At 39.9% G+C, this 20,745-nt stretch overlaps 1 protein-coding gene across 1 annotated transcript in view; it reads left to right on the forward strand.

Moving 5' to 3' along the window:
- Positions 1 to 367: 367 nt before the first annotated feature.
- UBE2G1 (ubiquitin conjugating enzyme E2 G1) overlaps positions 368 to 20,745 on the forward strand; it is a 107,303-nt gene continuing 86,925 nt past the window's right edge. The window contains exon 1 of the mRNA XM_058560028.1: positions 368 to 714. Coding sequence (XP_058416011.1) covers positions 669 to 714 — 46 coding nt within the window. The 5' untranslated portion in view covers positions 368 to 668. The remainder of the gene's footprint in view (positions 715 to 20,745) is intronic.

Here is a 20,745-nt window from a genome sequence, read left to right on the forward strand (position 1 = left end):
CTCGCACACCATGTGTGGAGGGTTAGACCTTGTCGAGCGCTGGCCAACAGCTAGACATCTACTAGTTCTTTCGGCCCCTTCAGTGTCAGACCACCTGCTTCAACCCGGAGGCGGCGTCTTGACCCTGCGCGACCTCTTTGTCATGGCGTCTGCGGGGCGTCTACCACCAGAGGCCCTAGCACTCAGTCGGGCGTCGACCTTCCCAAGATGGCGGCGGTCGGGGCCACTGCGCGTAAGGGGCGGGACTCCGCCGCCGGGGGCGGGGCAGGGAAGCAGAGGGGTAGGACTTGCGGGCGGGCCGAGGGCGAAGTAGGCAGCCCCAGCGCGCCTGCGCGGAGCGTCCCTCCGCGCAGTGAGGCTGTGGCGGGGGAAGGTACCGGTGGGGCCGACGGGCGGGCTGAAGGAGGGAAGCGGACGAGCGAAGTCCCAGTGCGCGCCGCGGCGGCCCGGGTACCCTCCCCTTCCGGGCGCTGTGAGGAGAGCTGAACGGAGCGGACTCGCGCCGGCAGCGAGGCAGCGCTCCCGCCGCCCCAGCCCGGCCTCCCTCGGCTTCGGCGCTCCCGTCGCGGGGGCCCGGGTTCCTCAGCACACCCAGCTCCGGCAGCCCCCAGAGCCTGTCCCCAGCCCTTCGGAAGTCCCGGCGCCAGCCCGGGCCCTTGGCGGGGAGGATGACGGAGCTGCAGTCTGCACTGCTACTGCGAAGACAGCTGGCAGGTGAGCGGGCGGGCGGGCGGCGGGGCGCCGGCCGGGCCGCGATCGCGCGAGCCGCTGCCCGCCACCTCCTCCCCTCCTCCCGGGCCGGCGGCCGGACGGCCGAGGGGGAGCGGCAGCCACCGGCCAGGCCGGGTGCGGGCCTGCGAGGGTGGGGAGCCCGAGGCGCCGGTCCCGGCCGGGCCCAGCACTTCTTCCCCGGCTTTCGGAGGGCATTGGGGGCGGGGACGGGCCTGGCGCCCGGGGGGAAGGAGGGGAGCCTGCCCCCTCCCCCATTGCTCGGTGGGACATGGCGGGGGAGGGGCTGTGGGTCCCCAGCCCAGCCGACCCTCCTTAGAGGGGCGGGTCCCGGCTCAGGTGCGGCCGAGGCCGCCGGACCCTGGGGCTGAAGGGAGGTCTGGGCCCGGCCCGCGGTGAGCCCCCGGCGCGGGTGTCTGAGCGTTGGGCGGGCAGCAGGGCGAGAGTGGGCGGCGAGACGGGCCCCTGGCCCGGTGAGGCGCGCAAAACTTCTGCCCGGGCGGCGCCGGGTCCGAGGAGTTGTGGCCGACAACAAAAGCGCCGGCCTCCGCGGCCTCGTCGCGGGCTCGCGGGGTCCGAGAACCTGGCGGGGTGCGGGACGGCGCCTCGCCTGCCTCCGCCTGGCACGGGCTCCGGCTGCGCCGCCGGCTGGGGGAGGGTAGGAGCGGGCAAGAGGGGACGGCCGCTGGCTGGCCGGCGCCGGGCTTTGTGCTCGGAGCGATTCCGGCCCCCGCGCAGGCCTGCGGAACCGCGGGGCTGCGGCCTGCGGGCCCCGGTTCGGGGCGGCGGCCGGGCCGGCCTCCCCAGAGGTGCCTGCGTCCCCCTCCCCCATTGTCCCAGCCTCCGGCCGTTTGCGGCTTCCAGGTTGACTTTTTAGGGGGTTGGCTCCTACTCTGCTAGGACTGTGTGCGCGGAGCATGCGCACTGGAGACGTACGTGTGCGGAGTGTAAGGGGGGAGGCGGGTTGGTGGCTTCACAATGCCGCCCCACGTGCTGCCAGATTTAAAGAGAAATGAACCCGCAGTTACCCCTGCTGTCCAACGCCCAGTGTGTGTCCTTCTCAGTTCAGGCTTATCTTCACCTCCCCACTCTCTACGGACAGCAGTCCTAGCCCTCGGGAGAAGCCAAAGGCTGCAATGAAGAAATCTATTTTTGAAATAGATTTACTAAGAGTTTGAGGTGTTAGTTAAATCACCTTTATGGCTTCTTAAGGAAAAGGTTGTCAGCGGCTGTTCGAGATTGTATAATTAGGTTTATTATTAGACCATGAGCAAGCAGGTTTGGACAAGTATTAAAGTTCTAGATGCTCAGGGGGAGCGGCTTGACATGAAAAGAGAAATACTAGTGATACCTATGTCCATCAGGAATAATATATTGGAAAAGTAAAGTTTTAGATGCTCAGGGGGAGTGGCTTGACATGAAAAGAGAAATACTAGTGATACCTATGTCCATCAGGAATAATATATTGGAAAAGCAATGAAAGAATAACAACTTTATTGCGCCTTGTATTTGCAAACACATCTTACTTTTCTGTGTATTTTTTAGTTTGTTTTGGAGGAAGGAGTTAAAATGTTCTTTTGTCTCCCTGAGAATTCTTTAATCAGAATAAGTTTTTATTTTGTGGTGAACTATTAAACAGTATTAAAATACTAAATATTAAAATAGTACTCAACTCTTAATGGGAAAGATACACATTTTAAAAGGTGTAAAAGAAATTACGAAGTTACTAAGAAAGTATGACTAATAACAGTGTTAGCAGTAGCAATATTCAAAACTGTTTCCTACCCGTTTGTGAACCAGCTATAGACTTTGATAAGTCACTTGGTTCAGTTTTACACTCTTTTTTTTTTGACAAGATTAATCCCAGATATTGATGAAACGTTTCCCAAACCTCTTGATTAATGGTTGACTTTTTGATAAGGCACACTAAAATATACTTTAAGGTTGGAGGAGAGAATGATTTAGTTTGTAATTTTTCAAGCCTCATTATAAAGTTATTTAGCTGCTGATTAATTTTTCTTGCCTTCTTGATCAGAAACAATGGACTGTTCTTAATATTTTCTTAAAATTGTGAAGGATTTTAATTAACATACTGAAAATGTACAAAACAGTAGGCCAAGGCAGTGCATTAAGTGAAATGTAAAAATATCAAGTTTATTGGAAAGACTTAATAACTACATACTAAAAAAAAAGGCCCTGTTATATCTTCGCAGTACATTGTTTGAGCTTTGTGATTCTTCAAATATCATTTGAAAACAGGAAAGAATGGTAAACTGTAATCTCTTGAAAGCATTTAGAGTGAACTTTTGGAAGGCTTAACAATAAATGCTTTAAAAATCTTGAAATGTATTGAATTGAGTAGACCCACAAACCTGTAAGCCATTCTAACTGCTAGAATTTCAGAAACTTCCAACAGCAGTGGCCAACAATGGTTACATTTATTGAGCCCCTAGTCTCCCAGTCCTTAAGGATTTTACTAATTACTTGAGGGGAGAATTTATTGTGTGTGTTTTGTTTTGATGGTAACTGTAATGAAGAACCTGGTTACTTTCAGAGTTGAGCAGAATGGTTCCTTGGGTTGCAGAATTTCTCAGCCTCGGAAATACTGACATTTTCGGCCAGTTAGTTATTGCTCTGTGGGCCTATAGTGTGCATATAGAATGTTTAGCAGCATTCTTAGCTTCTACCCACCAGATGCCAGTAGTACACCCCCTCAGTTGTGACAATGAAAAATGCCTCCATTACCAAATGTCCCCTGAGGAGCAAAATCATCCTAGGTTAAAAAAATCACTGGTTTAAGGTGTTTTAGTTAAGATCATTATGGCTATTGTGAGGCAAGAAACACCCAAGAGGTTGATGAAATCAGATAGGTTGTGTATTTGTTTGTGGATATTATTAGACTCTGACTTATTCCTTTGCGAATTCAGCAGTGATAGTTCACCTTTTGCAGTGCATTATGCTGGATGCTAAGAAATGCCACAGCACAAGAGATAATTTAAACAATTTTTATTTTTTGAGAAGTTATTATAAGCACTGGTTAGGAATGCAAAGAGTACAAAAAGGTATAGTCTTTCCCCTGACCCCAAGTTCTATTCTTGGAAGCAACTATCATTGATAATTTCTGTGTGTCTTTTCAGAGATTCTTGTGTATATGGGCTGAGGACTGACATGCACCAGGCGCTGTGCTGAGTGCCTGACATGTATTATCTCATTTAATCCTGCCAAAAAGGAAATGGAGGCTTAGGGAGGTTAAGTAACTTGCCCAAGGTCACACAGATAGTAAGTGGTGCTGCTAGATTCATATTCAGGACCTTTTTTTTTTTTTTCTTTTGAGGAAGATTGGCATTGAGCTAACATCTGTGCCAATCTTCCTCTATTTTGTATGCGGGTCGCTGTGTCAGCATGGCCGATCAAGTGGTGTAGGTCCACCCCGGGATCCAAACCCTGAACCCAGGCCTCTGAAGTGGAACATGCTGAACTCAACCACTACATCACAGGGCTGGCCCCTTATGTTGTTGTTTTTGGTTGGCGTATTGCCTTCCAGGGAGCAGTAATTGATGCAATCACGTAATAGGGTTTTATAAATTTAAATATTCGAAGTTAATTTATCCAGTAACTACCAAAATGATTGGGAAATGTTCTCATCTTAATAAAATTTATTGTACAAAATAATACACATATCTAAGTGATAATTTTTAAACTTTAAAAAAATTTTTGAGATCATATTGGCTTATAACATTGTGTAAATTTCAAGTGTACATTATATTTCAGCTTCTGTATAGACTGCATCGTGTTTACCACCAATAGTCTGGTTTTCATCCGTCACCATACGTATGTGCCCCTTTACTTTGCCCTCCCCCCATAAGTAATATTCTTAAGGTAATCATAAAAAGATATTTTAGCCATTGGCAACTTAAGACCAACATTCTGCACTATCAAGGAAAGTATCTTTGAATTTAATGTCACAGACTGAAAGTAGTGCAAAGCTTCTTGGTGTTGGTAGTTAACTCTGAGAAAAAAAATTGGACTAATTGGACTTATTCCCTACTCTAACCATACTAAATTCTACTATATGACAAACATTTATAAGGAATAAGAGGAGGTTTTTTTTTTTTTAAAGATCACTTGAGGTTTTTTAATATTGATAACATAGATTTTCAGTAGTTATGTTATTATCAGCACCTGTCATTCCAGAGCTAGGAAGAAAAATCTCTTTATGCAATAACAGTAAAATAATTGAGCTTCTTTTACTGTAGAAATTTTGATTGTGTATTTTAAAGTTGTCTGGAAAATTCCCAAATCTTTGTCTACTTGGCTACCCATATAAGCAAGTTGTTGTGATTAGTTAGTTGTGTGTGTCTCAGACTTAATGTGCAATAAAATCACTTAAGAGTCTGTTAAAAGTACAGATTCCCCTGGCCTCATTTGCACAGAACATTAGTCTGTATGTCTTGACTTGGCCCAAGAAAACCCAGGTTTTTTTTTTTTTTTTCTGGTGCTAATGAAGATTGGCTCTGAGCTAACATCTGTTGCCAATCCTCTTCTTTTTGCTGAGGAAGATTAACCCTGAGCTAACTTCTGTGCCCATCTTCCTCTATTTTGTGTGTGGGACGCTGCCACACATGGCTTGAAGAGTGGTGCGTAGGTCTGTGCCCAGCAGTCAGCCTGCAAACCCTGGGCCACTGCAGTGTAACGTGAGCACTTAACCGCTACACCACTGGGCCGGCCCGGAAAGCCCATTTTTAAAGCAGCACTTTTGGTGACTGGGAAGCTGGTGTTCTGAGCCGAACTGCGATAGGTGCTGTAAACTATTTTTTTCCCCTGGAGGACCACCTGCAGGTAGCCCAGTTCCTAGTTTTTGTGATGTTCTGTTTCATTAGCAGCCCTGGTGTGTATAGGATATTCAAAGAATACTCTTTAAAAGGAAGAGTTAGAAAGATTTAATATTTCTTATTGGCCTTTCTAGAATATATTGACACTCTGACATACAGTTCCATTAACAATCTTAAACAAGCAGAAATAGAGTAATTAATTATTGACAGGGACCACCCTAGTGGTAGAAGATTCTGGCTGATGAGCATAATATTAATATTCTTAATATTAATAGTTGTTAACCCACATATTTAGAAATGGGAAGACAAGTCTAAAAGTAAATTTACATTGTATCAACCCGTTAATCGTTTAACAGTTTGGGAATTTTTATATCCAGAAATCATTACGCTATTATAGAAATAATGAGGCTACTACATATTGTACTGAATACACTGTCAGAAAAAAACACGAAGTAAACATTGTAGTTGAGGGAAAGGTGTTGGATAATTTATAATCCCTGTAGTGGAGGGAGCATCAAGGAATTATGCATCTGATGTGTTGTGTTACAGAATCTAAAGTACATAGTCTTATTTTGCAGTATATACGTATATCAAATCATTACATTGTACACCTTAAATGTACACAGTGTTATATGTGAATTATAGCTCAGTAAAGCTGGAAAAAAGTCTTAATTTTTTAGTGGATATGAATTGCCATTAGGGAGTAAATGATTTTTAAGTTGTAATTTCTCTTATTCAGTGACTATATTTGATAATACATGATGAAATTTAGTTTTTTATAAATAATGGTAGTTTAATTTTTGTAAATAAACTACTTCAGAATGAAATGTACTTTCTACATTAGTCTTTTATAATGGGTGACCTCACTTTCTAAAATACTGCTGAATATATTAAAATGTTGGAGTATATTCTACAATTTGTGGGTATTAGTATATTAGTATAATCTACTGCATTTACTGTAAAGTAGTACCAAAATATATAGTTTATATAAGTTAATACACATTATATTTGGTGAATGTCTGCATATAATTGTGAAATTTGATGCCTTGATTATTAATAGAGTGATCTAGTGTGGAAAATCTGAAAATTCATTCACTACCACTATATTATTGTTGCCTTTTGACTTCTTTTCTTAGGTGAAGAGTGTTTGCATTATCAAGATGAGTTTCAATCCTTGGATATTTGATCTTGGGTACTTCAGTGCAAGTTTTTTTTGAGGAGTGGTACGCTGAGTTGTGGTAAACTGTAGTGTGAATGTGCTCTTGGTTCAAGCAAGTAAAATACTAAGGATTCTTTTGTTTTAATGGACTCTGTTCAATTTAGGATGAAGAATTTTGTGTTTCTTAATTATTGAGAAATACTTTTGTTAGAGTTTAAAACACTAGATAGATGACCTCCAATGGTCTGTTTAATGCCGTCTTTAATCGGTTTGTAGGAAATAACTTTTCAGAGAAGAAAGCATAGTACAGGTATATGCTTATGGAAACAGTCTGGCAAGGTAAACGTAGTGTAGTTAAATCTGGTTGATGGCATTTCAGGTACAGAAAAGTACAAATAACAAAAAGCAAATACTTTACAAATTTTGGTAAGGAACGTGAATTTTTAGTATAAACAGATGAGAGTGTAAGAATAAAATGCATTTTTAGGAAATAAGATACATACATGTTAAAATATAGCATTTTAAACTTTTTCCTCTAGTGCAAGATAGTATTAGGCTTATTCAAGTAAATCAGAAATTTTTATCAGTGCTGTTCCATTGATAGATTTTGGCCCTCAGAGAAACTGCTGGGAAAAATACTGTAATTTATTGCTGTTGCTGTAGAGATGTATACCTCTTTTTATATTAAGCTCTAGAAAATTTGTGAAAAGTTAATTTTTGTAAGTGGAAATATTTTCCTTTTATTTATGCTTTATATCAATGTCTAATCACTTAGAAAAACTGCTACTGCTTCTTCTCTGCTTTTCTTAGACTTCTACACCTCTCCATTGGGTAGGGAAGGGATTTGTTAAAATTATAAACAATAAAGAACCTATTTAAATTTCTACCTCACAGCTGTTTTTGCTTTAATCTTGTAAAGCAAGCAATGCTTTTAACAAGCAATTTATCAAAAAGAAATCTTTATAAAATGTCCTTTATGTTAGAAGACACAGTTTTGATTTGCTTTTGAATGTGCTTAACACTTTAATTGTATTATCATTGTCTTATTCTTATGTAAGGTGTACTTATTAGAGTTTCTAATTCAAGACAAAGTAGTGCTAGGTGAAGAGTTTTTGGACATGGTGCCATAAGTGTGATTTATAAAAGGGAATATTGGTAAACTGGACATCATCAAAATTAAAAACTTTTGTTTGTGAAAGACAAATGAAAAGACAAGCTACAAACTAGAAGAAGATATTTGCAAAGATTGATCTAGAATATGTAAAGAGCTATCAAAACTCAGCAGTAAAACAGTCCATTTAGAAAATGGGCAAAAGATGTGAACATATTTCAGATGGCAAATAAGCAAATGAAAAGATGTTCAACATCATTAGACATTGGGGAAATGCAATTTGAAGCCACAGCAAGATAACACCACATACTTATTAGAATAGCTAAAATTAAAGAAAAATAATAACACCAAATGCTGACCAAGGGATGTGGAGAAACTTGATCTCTCATTCGTTGCTGGTGGGAATGTAAAATGGTACAGCCATTGTGGAAAATAGTTTGCAGTTTCTTATAAAACTGAATATGCACTTACCATACAATGCATTGGGTACACATTTGGGCATTTATTTCAGAGAAACGAAAACTTATGTCCTCATGAAAACCTATATGCAGGTGTTCATAGTAGCTTTGTTAGTAATAGCTAGGAACTGGAAGCAACCCAGATGTCCTTCAGTGGGTGAATAAACTGTGGTACATCCATACCATGGAATATTAAAAGAAATACACTGTTGATACAGAAAACAACTTGGATGATTTCAAGGGAATTATGCTGAGTGAAAAAAAGCTAATCTCAAAAAGTTACGTAATGTATGATTCCATTTAAATAAAATTCATTTTTTTTATTGTGGTAAAAAACACATAACCTGAAATTGACCATCTTGACCATTTTTAAGTGTACAGTTCAATAGTGTTAAGTATAGTCACATTGTGGCGAAACAGGCCTCCAGAACTTTTTCATCTTGCAAATCAAACTGTATACCCATTAAGCAACAACTTCCTTTTCCCCCTTCCCCTAGCCCCTGGTAACCACCCACCATTTTACTATTTCTGTGAATTTGATTCATGATACTTCATATAAGTAGAATTTGTCTTTTTGTGACTGGCTTATTCATTTAGCATAATGTCCTGAAGTTTCATCCACATTGTAGCATGTGACAGGATTTCCTTCCTTCCTTTTTTTTTTTTTTTTGAGGAAGATTAGCCCTGAGCTAACATCTGTTGCCAATCCTCCTCTTTTTGCTGAGGAAGACTGGCCCTGAGCTAACATCCATGCCCGTCTTCCTCCACATTATATGGGATGCAGCCACAGCATGGCTTGACAAGTGGTATGTTGGTGCACACCTGGAATCTGAACCCTGGGCCGCTGCAGTGGAGCGGGCGCACTTAACCGCTAGCCCACCGGGCCAGCCCCCCTTTCCTTCCTTTTTAAGGCTGAATAATATTCCATTTTATGTATATACCACATTTGATAACTCCATTCATCCATAGATGGACATTTGGGTTGCTTCTACCTTTTGGCTATTGTGATTATTACTGCTATGAACATGGGTGTGCAAATATCTCTTCAAAACCCTGCTTTCGCTTCTTTTGGCTACATGCCCAGAAGTGAGATTGCTGGATCATGTAGTAGTTCTATTTTTTTAAAATAGACTTTATTTTTTGGGCCGGCCCTGTGGCTTAGCGGTTAGGTGGGCGCGCTCTGCTACTGGTGGCCGGGGTTCAGATCCCGGGCGCGCACCGACGCACCGCTTCTCCGGCCACGTTGAGGCCGCGTCCCACATACAGCAACTAGAAGGATGTGCAACTATGACATACAACTATCTACTGGGGCTTTGGGGAAAAAAATTTAAAAAGGATGAGGATTGGCAATAGATGTTAGCTCAGAGCCGGTCTTCCTCAGCAAAGAGGAGGATTAGCATGGATGTTAGCTCAGAGCTGATCTTCCTCACAAAAAAAAAAAAAAAGACTTTAGAGCAGTTTTAGGTTCACGGCAAAATTGAGCAGAGGGTACAGAGATTTCCCATATACTCCCTGCCCCCACCACACACTTAGCCTTGCCCATTATCAATATCCCCCACCAGAGCGGTACATGTGTTAACAATTGATGAACCTACATTGGGTAATTCCATTTTTAATTTTTTTGAGGAACCTCCACGCTGTTTTCCATAGTGGTAGCACCATTTTACAATCCCACCAATAGTACACAAGGGTTTCTGTTTCTCCACATCCTTGTCAACACTTCTTTTTATCTGTTTTTTTGATAGTAGCCATCCTAAGGGATGTGGGGTGATATCTCATGGTTTTGTTTTGCATTTCTTTGGTGATTAGGAATGTTAAGCAACTTTTCGCATGCTTGTTGACCATTTGTATATCATCTTTGAAGAAATGTCTATTCACGTCCTTTATCCATTTTTAAATCAGGTTGTTTAATTTTTTTGTTAAGTTGTACAAGTTCTTTATATACTCTGTTTTTTTTTTTGTGAGGAAGATCAGCCCTGAGCTAACATCTGCCTATCCTCCTCTTTTTTTGCTAAGGAAGACTAGCCCTGAGCTAACATCCGTGCCCATCTTCCTCCACTTTATATGGGCCGCTGCCACAGCATGGCCTGACAAGCGGTGCGTCGGTGTGCTCCTGGGATCCGAACCCGGGCCACCAGCAGTGGAGCGCGTGCGCTTAACCGCTACGCCATGGGACCGACCCCTATATACTCTGGATATTAACCCTTTATCAGATATATGGTTTACAAATATTTTCTCCCATTCCATAGGTTGCCTTTTCACTCTGTTGATTGTGTCCTTTGGTGCAGAAAAGTTTTTAAGTTTGATGTAGTCCCATTTGTCTATTTTTGCTTTTGTTGCCTGTGCATTTGGTGTCATATCCAAGAAATCATTGCTAAGTCCAGTGTCATAAAGCTTTTCTCCTATGTGTTCTTCTAGTAGTTTTATAGTTTTAGGTCTTGTGTTTAGATCTTTAATGCATTTCGAGTTAATTTTTCTATATGGTGTAAGATAAGGGTTCAGCTTCATTCTTTTGCATGTGGATATCCAGTTTTCCCAGCACCATTTGTTGAAGAGACTCCCTTTTCCCCATTGAATGGTCTTGACAACCTTATAAAATTATTGAAATGACAAAATATAGAGATGGAGAATAGATTAGTGGTTTTCAGGGATTAGGGACAGTAGTGGTGTATGGCTATAAGGTGGTAGCATAAGGGATCTTTGTGGTGATGGAACAGTTTTGTATCTGACAGTGGTTACACAAATCTGCAGATGTGATAAAATTGCTTAGAGCTACAAACACACACACAGATGAGTGATGAAATCTGAATAAAGTGTATGGATTGTACAAATGTCAGTTTCTTCGATTTGATATTATAGTGATGCAGGATTGTATCATTGGGGGAACTGAGTAAAGGGTGTAGGAGACCTTTCTGTACTGTTCTTTCCATTGTCCTATAAATCTATGTTTTAAAATAAAAGTTTTTAAAAAGTCACTTGTAGCCAAAGCATTTTTATCAATCTTTTCTCTTGTAGAGAACTCCTTCTTTGAACAATTTCTTCATAGTTACAAACATAGCAACATAGTTGCCTTATTAACACTTTCAAGGAACAGGAAGTTGAAATAGAGAAATCTGTAGTTTGAGCTAGAAATTCTGTCTTAATTTTAAATCCTCATTTAAATGTTTTGTGCTGTTATTTGGAAAATGGAAGAAAGGATCAGTATAAAAGTTCATTTATTGAGCTCTTGTGTGCGGTTGCATTGAGAAATGCTGGACAAATGCAAAGATAATTGGTCTGGTAGTCTTACCTTGAGGTGCTACAGTTAGTAGGGGTTGATGGACATGTGAACAAAGTTATAATGCAGTGTGGTAAATACGTATATACCCCTTGAAGGAATAGAAAGGAACACTGAGGAAGGAGTGATTAGTTATGGAGGAGTACAGTGAGATTAGGAAAGTTCATAGGAAAAGGACTATATTTGGATACAGCAGAATCAAGATAACAGTTCTCTTAAGAGCATTAGGTTATATACTTTTAAAAAAATCTTTGCATTTATCAGTGTAGAGAAAGCAGTAATTAGAATTACTTGGCATGATAGAAATCTAAAGTTGACAGATTTAAAACAAATAAGTGTTTCTGCGAGACAACTAACCCTCTTGAAGATTTCCAAGAAAATAGTCTGAACATAGCTTTCAAGGGATGACAGCAGTTGGTAATTAAAAAAAAAATTATAAAGGACATAAGCCTGCTCACTTCATGGATATATAAACTTACTTAAAAGAGGAAGGAGGGCAGAAAGGAAAGTTAAATCATTGAGTGCCTGTCACATATTCTTCATGATCCTAGGACTTTCCATATGTGGTCACATTTCGTTCTCACAGCAAATCTTTGAAGTAAATATTACCACCTTTTTGAGATAAGGAAATTGAGGTTTATATTATATCTGGTAATTTCCCCAAGCTAACCCTGATGGAGCTCCCTGCCAGAAATAGGTCTGTTTGCTGATGAAACCTGAGCCCTTTCCTTATCAGTGGTTTCTTTAACATTTTGGGGGTTCTTAGACTCCTTTGAGAATCTAGTGAGAGTTAACGACCTCCTGAGAAAAGTGCACAAACACAGTTTGGGGTATAATTTCAGAGGGCTTTCTGATCTCTTGAGTGAAGCTCATTTATGCACATGTAATGCTGTCCCTTACATCATTCAGCGAATTTGATGCATGTTTAGTGTGGTAGAGGTAGAGTGTGCCGAAAGAATAAGATACTCTTCTTGTATTCCAGGAACTTGTAGTCTGCAGAAAATCCCATAAGGGGGCTGCTTTAAAGCGTGTATTAGAGAAAGTCAGGGAAAGCTTGCTTTTCTCTGTCTGGTTCATGGAGGGCTTTGAGGAGTTGATGGCATTTATGCCTGACTTTAAAAGGATATGTAAAATTTGATCACATAGAAATAGGGAAGAGGCCAGCCTGGTGGCGTAGTGGTTAAGCGCGCGCGCTCCGCTCTGGCGGCCCGGGGTTCGCAGGTTCGGATCCCAGGTGCGCACCGACACACCGCTTGTCAAGCCATGCTGTGGCGGCCTCCCATATAAAGTGGAGGAAGATGGGCACGGATGTTAGCCCAGGGCCAATCTTCTTGAGCAAAAAGAGGAGGCTAGGCATTGGGTGTTAGCTCAGGGCTAGTCTTCCTCACAAAAAAAAAAAAAAAGGAATTGGGAGAGTATTTAAGGCTGAGGAAAAAGAACAAGCAAGGCAGAAGGCTTGTGTGGAAAACAATTCAGTGTAGTTGGAGTATATGATAAACTGAATTAGTGGGAAAACTATTTGGAAAGGCTGGTATTTTTGGAAGACTTTAAAAATGTTGAAATATAGAGTTCTGTTTGAGGAGTGGGGGGAAGTGATGTGATCAAAGTGCCTTGGACTAGTGCTTCTCAGATTATCTGCAGTGAAAGACCAGTTTTAAAAAAATTTCCAATTCATTATGTAATGGTACTTTGAAAAACAATAAAAATGAATTATTAGAAAAACTGAATAAAGTAGACATAAATTGGAACCCATACTTTATGCTATTAGGTTCATCATATAAAATGACTATCAAATTGCTGTACAAGCTTTTAAATGCTTACTCTAGGCTTGCTGTGTCATGGACCAGAAACAGTTTGGTGGATTGGCACCAGTTAATGGACCACAGTCTGAGTAGCACTGCTGTGGACAGGGGGGAGAATGACGTTTAGACTACATTCTCTCTGTGAGGCAGAGATTTTTTGTTTTTGCCTGTGTGTTAGCTGACATATCACAGATGCCTAGAAGGGTGACTGAAACATAGCAGGCAATCAGTAAATATTTATTGAATGGATTAAAACTACCATATTTGGTTTTTTTCCCCTGAGGACTTAGGCACATGTGAACTAAATCTTTTAGGATAGAAAGTAAAACAATAGGAATACTTGCATGCAGTAAACATTTAATTCCTTCTATATGCCAGGCCCTAGGGATACAAGGATTCATGATACCATCCCTGGCTTCCCCCTCTCGTGGGGAAGGTAGACTTTTATAAACAAATATTGGTTGATAATTAGAATATAGATACTTTACCACAGTAGTATAGACATTCTTGCCCTTTTTTTGTGTTTTTCCTTCATTTACTTGTTTAAAGTATAGCTTTGACCAAATGACACTTGTGGGAGCACCTTCAGTGTCTCAGCAAGGTCCTTATTTTTCTCTCAAAGCAGTTTCTTTAATGGACAACTCTATCTACTATGACTAGTTTTTCTAACTCTTTATAATTTGTAAATTAAAGTTTTTTTCTCTCACCTTTTTAGCTTTTTTTTTTTCGTGGCTTCACAGTTTCTCTCTGGTCCTCTACATTAGCTACCTTAGGCTTCTTACCCAGGTGGCTGACCACATTTTCCAGAAGAGGAAACTAAGTTTAGCTTACTCACAATACCAGAACCAAGACAACCAGATTTCATTAATCTCTGAGCCTGTCCTTTAACAGTATTTAAATTAGACCTACATAGAGAATATAAAAATGTGTTGATTCAATTATCCCTTTCCTACTTAGGTCCTAGGGTGTCTGTGGGGTTGTATGTTCCTTTGATTTTCTTACTTTTTTGAGAGTGAATCAAATGTATTTAAAATACATGTCAGGTAACCTAAATCAAGATACGCTAGAGGAAAATGGCATATGCATGTTTTTTTTTCGTGAGGAAGATCAGCCCTGAGCTAACATCCATGCCAATCCTCCTCTTTTTGCTGAGGAAGACTGGCCCTGGGCTAACATCCTGCCCATCTTCCTCCATTTTATGTGGGACGCCGCCTCAGCATGGCCGGAGAAGCGGTACATCAGTGCGCGCCCGGGATCCGAACCTGGGCCGCCAGTAGCGGAGCGCGCGCACTTAACCGCTAAGCCACGGGGCCGGCCCTGGCATATGTATGTTTTAAAATAACTTTTCTAATTACAAATGAACATGTTGGTTGTAGATTTGGAAAAGATAAAACATATACATGATATAAACATCAGCCATCATTTTGCAGCCTCTGTTAACATTTGATTATTTTTCTTTTCACTGTGTTTTACCTTTTTAGTAAACTGAAATTCTGAAAGGAAGAACCTTTAGTGTTAAGGAGTTCAGTGAAAAGCATACTCTTTGAAGTTGAGTTCGTTCAAGTTTCTTTTACATACTTGATTCTCTTTAACAAACCTAATACAAGATTAAGAGTTTATTTTTTAAAATTTATTTAGCAAATAAATGACAGAAGTAGATTTGAAACCCAGGTCACCTTATTAACAAGACTACTGCTTTTTATACAGTAGCACACTGTTCATTAAACTCTGAAAACTTTGTGACTTTTGGAAGAGGAACTATTATTGCTTATGGTCTCACCTGATATTTTTAGCTCGTCTGTTTTTCACCTTCTGTGCTATAGGATTCTAAACAATTATTTATTTATTTTTTTTTCCCCCCAAAGCCCCAGTAGATAGTTGTATGTCATAGTTGCACATCCTTGTAGTTGCTGTATGTGGGTCGTGGCCTCAGCATGGCCGGAGAAGCGGTGCGTCGGTGCGCGCCCGGGATCCGAACCCGGGCTGCTAGCAGTGGAGCGCACGCACTTAACCGCTAAGCCATGGGGCCGGCCCAGTGCTATAGGATTCTAAAACTAAAATATCTATTTCAAAGCTTGTGTAGAGAGGGGTGTGACTCTGAGACCTTCCTTAATACTGTTTTACCTTGGGTAGGTAGAGGATAATATTTATCTTTTTTTGGTCTTTAGCAGTGCACAGGTGGTTTATAGTGTCATCATTAGAAGAGTGGGACTTGAGGCTGTGTTAACCTCTTTTTTCAAACTGCTGTGAACATTATGGTGTGGTAGTTCCCCAGGGAAATACTGTATTTTCAGTGTCTTCTCTGGTTGTTTTTACATCTCTCTTAGGATTATACCTTTGCTGCTGCTTCTACCCTTAGCATTTGCCTGGTGGAATCAGAACAAAACTGTTGTTATCCAGTTGGGTTTGTATTTAACTCTTGCAGGTGCAGCCGGGGCACGGGTGAGGGTACTGTGCTTCCTGCTGCCCTCTTCAGGGTCTAAGGCATATGGTATGGCTGTTGGGGAAGCAATGCCGCTATGATAGGCTTTTTTTTTTTCTTTTTAAAATAAGCTTTTAATTTTAGAACAGTTTTAGATTTACAGAATTGTAAAGATAATACAGAGAGTTCCTATATACCTGCTTCCAGTTTCCCCTGTTAACATCTTACATTAGTATGGTACATTTGTCAGAATTAATGAACCAGTATTGATACGTTATTAACTGAAGTCCATACTTTATTCAGATTTCCATAGTTTTTACCTGATGTCCATTTTTCTATCAAGGAGCCTATCTAGGATGCCACATTGCATTTAGTTCTCATGTTCTCTTAGTCTCCTCTGTCCTGTGAGAATTTCTCAGGCTTTCCTTGTTTTTTGTGTCTTCTGGTTTTGAGGAATATTGGTCAGGTATTTTGTGGAACATCCCTCAAATTGGGTTTGTCTGATGTTTTTCTCATGATTAGACTGGGGTTATGGGTTTTCAGAAAGAATACCACAGAGGTGAAGCGCCTTTCTCATCACATCATGTTGGTGGTACATGGTAACCACATGACAACCCTGGTGACGGGAACCCTGACCACTTGATGAAGGCAGTGTTGGTCAGGTTTCTCCACTGTAAAGTTACTGTTTTTCCCTCTTTCTACCCATTTCTTTGTAAGCTACTCACTAAGTCCAGCCCACAGTCATGTGGGAAGAAGGAATTAGATCCCGTCTCCGGAGGGGAGAATATTTACTTAAATGTTATTTGGAATTTTTCTGTAAGGGAGATTTGTCACTTCCCCCCAATTATTTGTTAATTCAATCATCTGTTCAGTGTGGACTTGTATATTTTATTTTATACTTTGGGTTAAAATCTGTATTAGTCAAGGTTCTCCAGAGAAACAGAACCGATAGGATGGGTATATATATATGTCATGTGATTAATTTGGACTGACAAGTCCAAAATCTGCAGGATAGCCTGGCAGCGTGGAGACCTAGGGAAGAGTTGATGTTGCAATTCAACTCCAAAGGCAGTCACCGGGCAGAATTTCCTCTTGGGGGAGGTCAGCCTTTTTTTTTTTTTCTTTTTTTTTTTAATTGTGAAATTTTTGTTGTACATCATTGTTTGTCAGTCATCAGTCTTTTTTTTAAATTAAGGCTTTCAGTTGATTGGATGAGGCCCACGCACATTATGGAGGGTAATCTGCTTTATTCAAAGTCTACTGATTTAAATTGTAATCTCATCTAACAAACACCTTCACAGAAACATCTGGAATAATGTTTGACCAAATACAAATATCTGGGTATTGTGGCCTAGCCAAGTTAACACATAAAATTAACTACATATTTATTTTGTTCCTTATGTCATTTATTTTATTCCTAAATTGTTCCACCTTTGGTCATTGAGAGTTCTTTCAGGTTGGCTCCTGTGCACTCATCCTTTTAGTTCTTGAGCACTTCCTTATTTTCTGATGACTACAGAAGTCTCAGACCTATTTTGTGTTTTCTCTATCCCAGCCCTAGAATCAGCTATTTCTCCATGAATGGTATCTAGAAACCAAGATCTGAGCCTTGGAAGTGCTTGTTGCTACTGGAATGTCATTACTTGTTTATAGGACAGAGGTAGGCAGTATGTGTATTTATACTAACCCAGGTATATACACATCTGTAATGTTTCTATGAAGTCATGTGTTGCTTAAGATGGGGATACATTCTGAGAGATGTGTCATTAGGCAGTTTTGTTGTTTTATGAACATGGAGTGTACTTACACAAACCTAGATGGTATAGCCTACTACACACCAAGGCTATGTGGTGCTACTCTTATGGGATCACCTTTGTATATGCGGTACATCGTTGCCTGAAATGTCAAGTGGCACATGACTGTATATCCATCTGTATATATATTAAGCTACACCTAGTTTCATGCTGATGTCTCTGACTCTAATAAAAGTACTGGAGTGTTCATTCTAGCCTTTCTTTCTTGTTTTTCTGTAACTTCCCTCTGACAGTGAGAAGCCCGACTCTACCATTTATTTAAAAGCAGTTTCAGAATTGTTAACCTAGATCCTTGTGGAAAACAAATTTACAACTAGAGTACAGCATTTATATACAGTTCTTTTTGTCCCTATCTTTTCAATTTATAGTCAAAACATTGATTTCCAACGTTACTTAGGTCAGCTGCTTCCCTCCACCCCCCAGCAACTCCTTCAGTGAGGTTATGTCATGCATTTGTAATACAGTTAGATTCATTTATCGTAGTCTTCATTCCATCCTCATTGATTTAAATTTATTTTGCATACATCACAGTTTATTCTTTGAGATATACATTTTTATGGGTTTTGACAAGTGTGTGTAATCATGTGTCTGTCACCACAAGACCATACACAATAGTTCTGTCACCCTAAAATTTCCCCTTTGTGTCCCCATTGCAGTCGACCACTCCCTCTTCCACCAATCCCTGGCAACCACTGATCTATTTTCTGTCCCTGTAGTTTTTCCTTTTCCAGAATGTCATTATGTAGCTTTTAGGGTTTGGCTTCTTTCACTTAGCAAAATGCATTTAAAATTCATTCACGTTGTTGCATGAATCAGTAGCCTGTTCCTTTTTATCACTGAATAGTATTCCATTGTATACTTTCCACAGTATGCATTCCATTGTACCACAGTTTACTTATCCATTCCGAAGTTGAAGGATATCTTGGTTGTTTTCGGTGATTATGAATAAAGCTGCTATAAACATTTGTGTACGGGTTTTTGTGTGAACATAAGTTTTCAGTTCACTTCGATAAATACCTAGGAGTATGATTGTGTGTTAAGATTGTATTTAACTTGATAAGAAACTGCCACATTGTCTTCCAGAGTGGCTGTACCATACATTTTATTTTAAACACAATACCATCTTAATGTATTGTTCTTCATCTTGCTTTTTCACTTAATATGATGTAGACATCTTTATGCATTGGTACATAGAGACTTATTTTATTTTTTTCAAACACCTACACAGTATTCCATTGTATAGCTAAAACATAATTCACTTTTTATTAAAACGGTCCTTTAAATTATAAAAATATTACATATTTACAGCAAAATATATAAGTTCTACCAAAGAGAGTAAAATGAAAACTAAGTCTCCGTCCACCACCATCCCTCCTTTTTCTTTCTCTAGAGGGGAATTTATAGTTCATGCTTATGGTTACCACTGTAATTTATATAATACCTCTTAATTCATGAATTTATTTAACTTCTCACTGTAATTTTTGTTATGTATTCGTAGCTTTACTAATGGTTGTCATTACTACTATTAATAAAATGATTTATCAGCCTTACATAGGAGTTCCTGCTATGAAAGATAAAGAAATTAGCTCACTTACCCTTCAGCAATTCCCCCCTTCTACAAATTTTAATTATTTTTATATTGTCAGAGTTTATAACCTTTCTCTTCCCTTTTATAACTGAAATGTCTTCTGTGTTTTGTCTAGTCTCAAAAAAGGAAAACCAGAAAACAACGTTTATAAGATTATGTTAATGTATTCATTATAATACCAAATAATGATTTTGGACCTGAGGATGAGCCGTAATTCTCATCATTGAAACTTTGCCTGTTGAAGGTAGAATCTTTAAGTATTCAAGTCTTACTTCCTTTTACTTTCTCTTAGTTATTCTGGCTCGTACCCAACCACCGTTTTTCTCCTATCCCATGTTGTCCTTTTTCTAGTATTTCTTAATTGGTATAAAGAGTGTGTGGGTGGTAAATTTTGAGTCCTTGCGTATTGAAAAATGCCTTTATTTTGTCCTCACATTTTCTGGGAATTGAATTCTGGATTGAAAATATTTTTCCCATGGAACTTTGATGTCATTGTTTCATTGTCTGTAGTGTCCAGAATTTCTTATGAGAAGATAGTGAATGAAGAATGACTCGTCTCAGTCTATTTTTGTTCCTGTGTAGGTACTTTTTTTGAAGTTCTAAAGGATTTTCTGTGTATTTGGAGTTCTAAAATGTTACCCATATATGTCTTTTAAATGTAAATTTTTTTCATTCATTGTTTTAGACTCTCAGTGGGCTTTTTTAGGCTGAAGGCTTAGTTCTGTCTTTAGCTCAGAAAGTTCCTCTTTTTATTTTTTTGTCATCCTCTACATTCCCCTCTGTTGTCTTTGGAACTTCTGTTAGTCAGGTGTTTGAACTCTTTAATCTCTTTTCTTTTCCTCTTTATCTTCATATTGTCCATTTTCTGTCTTGTTACTATATTGTGGAGATTTCCTCCACTTTTTTATTAGTTACTTGGTCTTCAGCTATGCCTGCTTTGTTATTTAGACTGGCGATTTAATTTTTCATTTTGTCCATTGTATTTCTGACTTCCAAGAACTTGGTCTCTCCTTTTTTTTTCCATAGAAGTCTATTTTTAATAACAGATTTATTGAGGTTTAATTTGCATACCATAAAATCGGTTCATTTTAAGTGTATTAGTCACTGTTTTTAATATATTTAGAGTTGTGCAACCATCATCACAATGTAATTTTAGAGCATTTCCATCATCTCAGAAAGTAACCTTGGGCCCATTAGCAGTAACTGCCATTTCCTAGCCCCACATCCAGGCAACTACTAATCTACTTTCTGTCTCTATGAACTTGCTTTTTCTGGACTTTTCAGATAAATGAGATAATACGATATGTGTTCTTTTGTGTATGGCATCTTTCCCTTAGCATAATGTTTTAAGGTTAATCTATGTTACAGCATATTTTGTTCATTGTTCCAGCAGTATTTGTTGAAAACACTATCTTCTTCCTATTGAATTGCCTTGGAACTTTTGTTGAAAATTCATTGACCGACCTATTGTGTAGGTCTCTTTGGGGACTCTGTACTGTTACATTGATCTTTATGTCTATCCTTATGCCAATAACATAGTTTCTTGATTATTG

This window comes from Diceros bicornis, chromosome 18, assembly GCF_020826845.1.
Source record: "Diceros bicornis minor isolate mBicDic1 chromosome 18, mDicBic1.mat.cur, whole genome shotgun sequence".
NCBI lineage: Eukaryota > Metazoa > Chordata > Mammalia > Perissodactyla > Rhinocerotidae > Diceros > Diceros bicornis.